The sequence below is a fragment of the Indicator indicator genome, chromosome 32 (assembly GCF_027791375.1).
Source record: "Indicator indicator isolate 239-I01 chromosome 32, UM_Iind_1.1, whole genome shotgun sequence".
Classification (NCBI taxonomy): Eukaryota; Metazoa; Chordata; class Aves; order Piciformes; family Indicatoridae; genus Indicator; species Indicator indicator.
The window spans coordinates 5685028-5690355 of record NC_072041.1 but is presented as its reverse complement, the minus strand read 5'-3'; the positions used below and the strand labels follow the sequence as shown (position 1 = coordinate 5690355).

Below are 5328 nucleotides of genomic sequence, written 5' to 3'. Positions count from 1 at the left end.
ATGTGGCTGCAGCAGCGGCTGAAGGGGCTGCCGGGGCTGCTCTCCAGCAGTTGGGCGCGGCGGCTGCTGCTGCTGCTGGCGCTCCTGCTCGTCGCCTACTGGTACCTGGGGGCGGTGCGGCGGCGGGGCGCGTGGCGGGGGGCTGAGCCCCGCGGCCCTGCCGCCCTCTGCTTGCAAGCGGCCACGGGCATCTGGCGAGCGCAGGCCGAGCGCGGCGATGCGCTGCCGCTGCCAGAGGAGGCGACTGGGGCCGGCGGGCCGGGGCCAGGCCTGGCGCTGGCGGGTAACGGCTTCCTACTGCTGGACGTGGTCGCCGGCCGCCTCTGGGTGTCGGCGGCGGGATCCGGCGGCGGCCCGGCGCTCGCCACCGAGTACCCTGCATTGGTGCGGCTGAGGGCGCTGGGCGGGCGCGGCGAGGCGCGGGCTGTGTTGGCGGCGCTGCGGGACGGTGCCGTGCGGCGGGTGCGCTGCGTCCAGACCGGTTCCGGGGCGGGCGCCGGGGACTGCGTGACGGTGCGGGAGGAGGTGGTGGCCCACCGGAGCCGGCCGCATCTCTATCTGCAGCGCATCCGCATTGCCAACCCCACCGAGCGGGTGGCCGCCTTCGAGGCTTCGGCCCCAGCTTCTGCGCCCTCGCTGGGTGGCCGCTTCGCCACCAGCCTGGAGAAGGTGGAGGAGAGGCAGTTCTTGCTGTCTTCTGGTCGCCTGCTGCTGGCCGGGAGCCCCAAGGTGGTGCTTATGGTGGTGGCTGCCAAGAAGCTGGTGAGCCGGGTGCAGGTTGCACCCAAATCCCAATTCGATGAAACCGTGCTGTCCGTGGTGTACACCTCAGAGCCCATCGAGGTCTCCAGGCTGGAGGAGACCTTCAGCAAGCTAAGGGAATCAGCCAAGAAAGAGATGATGGAGGTGATGCAGATGGGAGTGGAAGATCTTTTCCAAGAGCACCAACAGACTTGGTCTGACCTGTTCATTTCAGGTAAGGAAAGTGATGCTCAATTTCCAAAGGGTTTCTTCAGAGGGAAGGTGAAAGCTCAGTGACCTGGTTCCTGTAGAGTCTCCAGAGGCTCTGCTTTTCCTGACGGATTACTCTTGGGGGCCAGGAGGCATGTTGTGGGACAACACGTTCCTGGGTAGGAACCTAGCGTATGTTACAAAAGCAGTGTCCCTTACTGCATAAAGGGAATGATAGAGGAAGATTTCTAATCCTAGCTCTGGATGCCCAGGCTTTCATGGATTCGGGAGCTTTACTGATTTGTTTTCTCTGATTACAGGGGTTGAAATGAGAAAGATCACAGATTTGCATACACCATCCAGTGTGACTGTTAACATGACCCTCTACTATGTGCTGTCAACCATGCCAGCTCCTCTGCTAGATCCGCTCATTAGTGGTGAGGACAGAGAAAAAATGGAAGCCAGCTTGAACTATGCTGACCACTGCTTCAGCGGCCACGCAACCATGCACGCAGAGAACTTGTGGCCGGCAAAGCTGACCAGTGTCACCCAGATCTTGCAGCTCTCAGACCTGTGGAAGCTAACTCTCCAGAAACGGGGATGCAAGGGGCTTGTGGCAGCTGGAGTCCATGGACTTATGCAGGGAATGGTGCTTAGTTTTGGGGGGCTGCAGTTCACAGAAAACCATCTTCAGTTTCAGGCTGACCCTGATGTACTTCATAACAGCTACTCCTTGCGTGGGATCCATTACAACAAGGACTTGATTAATCTAGCTGTCCTGCTGGATGCTGAAGGAAAGCCCTTCTTGCATGTGTCTGTGAAATTCCAAGACAAGCCAGTCAGACTCTATGCGTGTGAGGCAGGCTGTATGAACGAGCCTGTGGAGCTGACCTCAGAGGCACGAGGTCATACCTTCCCTGTCATGGTGACTCAACCCATCACACCACTGCTTTATATATCGACAGATTTGGTCCACTTGCAGGACCTGAGACACACACTCCATCTAAAAGCTATTCTCGCTCACGAGGAACACATGGCCAAGCAATACCCAGGCCTGCCCTTCCTGTTCTGGTTCAGCGTGGCCTCCTTAATCACGTTGTTTCACTTGTTTCTATTCAAACTCATCTACAATGAATATTGTGGGCCAGGAGCCAAGCCACTCTTCAGGAGTAAGGTATAAGGCTGCTGTTTCTGGCTGCTGTCCACTGAGTGTTGTCAACCTGATTTTCTGTCAGCTGTGCCTAGGGAGGTGCTGTCTTGGACTGTGAGGGTCTTCAGTCTCTTGCAACAAGTGATCTGTGATCTCTTGCAAGAAGTAGGGCTAGGGCAGGGATTAGGAACAAGATAAATCCATTGTCTCTCCTTAAACATCTGCAAGGCTGCACAGCTTTTCTGTCCATTTTCCACACATTGGAATGCAGGACATTGCTTCTTTTTAAGCCGAAAGTTGCAGCTGTGTCTGCCACGAGGTGATGTTTCTTGTTACGCAGTATCAGAGTGCTTTGGAGAGCTGCTGGAGTTGTCATTACTATTGTGTGAAAGATGTGCACACTTGTCTGCCTGGTTTGAACATCACACAATGCTAGCTGGTGTTCCTAGGTAAAGGTGCTGACTTGTTGGAACTACTGGTCATAGATTTACAGACACTGTGCAGCTCCTTCATCAAACCACGTTTACTAGCATTGTTTTGGGAAGCTGCTGCTCCCACTCAGATACAGTACATAGCTGTGTTAAGAAAAGTACTGAGTGCTTTTCACTGTAAGGTGGAGGTTCTGACTTCAAGGTCTACTGCATCTCACTTGGGTGTAAAGAATTGGAAATTCTTGTTTTGAGTTGCCTTAGAAAACTTACTTACTAATAAAAGCTTAGCACAGAATAGACATAAACAGTGATTTCTGCTCTTATAACTGGTACCTTCTAGTTGCTTGTTGGAATGGAAGTGAAAGACAAGAGTTGGATTTGCTGTGTTAGCTACCTGTGTCATTCAGAGGCATCCCTCCTGAGGGCTGAATGAGTTAAATGTAGTTTGTGTTTAAAAAATAAATAAAAAATGAAAATGGGCATAATGAAATAGAGATAGCAGAGGAAAAGTTCTACCTTTATACTGCCCTGTTTTTCCAAATTATAAAAGCAAATTCAGTTTTGGCTAGGTAAGGCTGCACAGAAGGTACTGGGCTAAACTTGACAGTCAGTATGTAAGGGGTGTTTAAAGTCAGTTAGCAAGTTTCTCCTCAGCTCACTGGCACTGTAATGCTGAGCACTGGAGATCAGCCTGATCTCAAGCAGGCCTCAATACCTGTCATCCATTGAAGGAACAAGAAGGAAAGGTGCTTGTGGCTTGACAAACTCACCTAGGAAGAGGTAGATTTGTGTATCAAAGACAACGGCAGTCATAAGCCTACAACCATGATCAAAACCTCAGTGCAAAAGCAGGAAGCATTCAGGCAGCAATTCCAATTATTGTGTATACAGCTGTGCCCTGACGTGTGCTTGATAAAATGATGTCCTTTTTTTTCACTGGTATCTGGTTGCCTTTGTCATCTACAAGACATGCCTTCTGCCTTTTACAAAGTGACTTGTTAACCATTACTGCAGGTGACTGTCCCTGATGCCATCCTCTGAAAGCCCAGGAGCTACACAGCTACACTCCAGGGCTGACCTAATGCCTCTTTCTTCTTGACACTGCAGAGAGCCTCACAGTGTACAGCAAACAAGTCTGCTGCCTTGTTTTAATTTGACCTGCCTAAAATGAAGATAATGCAAGACTTGATTCCAGAAACAGGGATGAAGTGGAAAGCAGCTGAAGCTCAGAATCTGAGGAAGCAAGATGTGAGGTGTTGGAATAACTCCCTGGCTTATTTACTGGATGTTGACCATCCCAGTGTCCAAGTGAATTTGGTCCTGCTTTCAGCCTTCATTTGCACAAGACATCTGACCATTTTGCAGCTGAGAACAAGGACCTTTTGAAAGCAACAATCCTTTTGTGCCTTGTTGAGAGGAATCTGAGACTTGGAAGGTGTAGTTATTCAAGAGTTTACCCCTGAGGCTTGTGTAACAGATGTTTCTTTCTCCTTGTAATCAGTTCCCTAAAGAGTAATCCACTTGGTGAGAATACTTGAAGATATACTGCGTCCTTTGATACTCTGATTTGATTTTTACAAGAAAATAAAGAATGATGATTCCATTCAGAGAGTTAACTAGAAGTCTTTAGTTAAACTTCCTTTTAATTTATTGCTTGGGGGGAGGGAGAGGTTGTTAGTAATTTTGCCTCCACTTTGGTAACAAGGCAGTCAGTTGAAGTGTAGATGTTTGAGTGCTGGTAACAGGGTTTCAGCCTTTATGATTGTAGAGTGCAAAACCAATTTAATTAAATTGTTTCCTGGATTTACACTTGGAAATGCTGATCTGCAGGTTTCTTCTTCTAAGCATATTGAGACTTTGTGAATTGATTTGTTTTGGCTGAGGAGGGTGGGGGGAAGACATCCACTTTCTAGTGACGTAAAGGTCATTTGGTTTTCACCTACTGAAGCTGTTGTTTCTAATTAAATATCTTTCAGTCTAATCTGATCACTCAAGTGTGGTGGGTTTTTTTTTGTTTTGGTCTCTACTCTCTTCTCCCTAGTTAAGGCTCTGCTTGTTTTGTATTACATCTGTGGCCAGCATTGACTACAGAAGTGCTTGGAGTAAAAGGAAATACAGTGTGGAAAATAATCCATAAATGGATCTAAGCTGGGAACAGACATTTTGAAGGGCACAGTAAGAGACAGAATCACACATGGTGGTGCCAGTCTCCATTTCCCTGGCTCTGTATAACCTTGTTCTATCTTGAGGCATGCAGGCCAAGCTTCAGATTTAAGAAAATAGAAACAAACCCGGCCAATAACGAAGTAGCAGATTAAATGCAAGGAAGGAATTTGGCATGTTTTGAAATTTGAAAACCCAACTAACTCACCCAGCCCTGCTGGCTGAGGGGCAGCCATGGGGAAACACTCCACAGGAGAGTGTTTCAGAAGCTCCTTGATCATCCATGCAGGTCTCTTGCCTCCCTTGCCTGTTATTATCCAGACGGAGCTCCTCAAGAGGGGAGAGCCACAGACATCTGGAGATTTGCTACTTGCTAACAGTGACACTAAACAGCAGATTGATTTCCTCTTTTTGGAAAGTGCTGGTTTGGGCTGTAGGTCCAGTGTAGCTCTGGTTACAAACCTGGCATGATGATACTTGTTTCCATTCCAGTAACTTTTGCTCCCTAAGCGTGACCTGTTTTGTGGGACAGAGATGTTTGGTTTGTAAATAACTAGTAACAGTTTTTCAGATGAAGCCTGATGGAAATATGACACAGGAGGGAAAATTCCCATAGTAGAAGGGAAAAAAAAG

The 5328-nt window shown here is 48.8% G+C and overlaps 1 protein-coding gene across 1 annotated transcript; it reads left to right on the top strand.

The window, feature by feature from the left end:
* On the top strand, positions 1 to 4471 carry KIAA2013 (KIAA2013 ortholog). Its single transcript, XM_054394911.1, has 2 exons — positions 1 to 976; positions 1272 to 4471. The coding sequence occupies exons 1-2, from the start codon at positions 1 to 3 to the stop codon at positions 2129 to 2131; spliced, it is 1836 nt and encodes a 611-aa protein (XP_054250886.1). The 3' UTR covers positions 2132 to 4471.
* Positions 4472 to 5328: the final 857 nt, after the last annotated feature.

Bases quoted from the DNA above. Each gene is read 5' to 3' on its own strand.
- KIAA2013 (XM_054394911.1), top strand. From the start codon at position 1: ATGTGGCTGCAGCAGCGGCTGAAGGGGCTGCCGGGGCTGCTCTCCAGC. The intron at 977-1,271 runs GTAAGGAAAGTG...CTCTGATTACAG, and splicing joins GTCTGACCTGTTCATTTCAG to GGGTTGAAATGAGAAAGATC.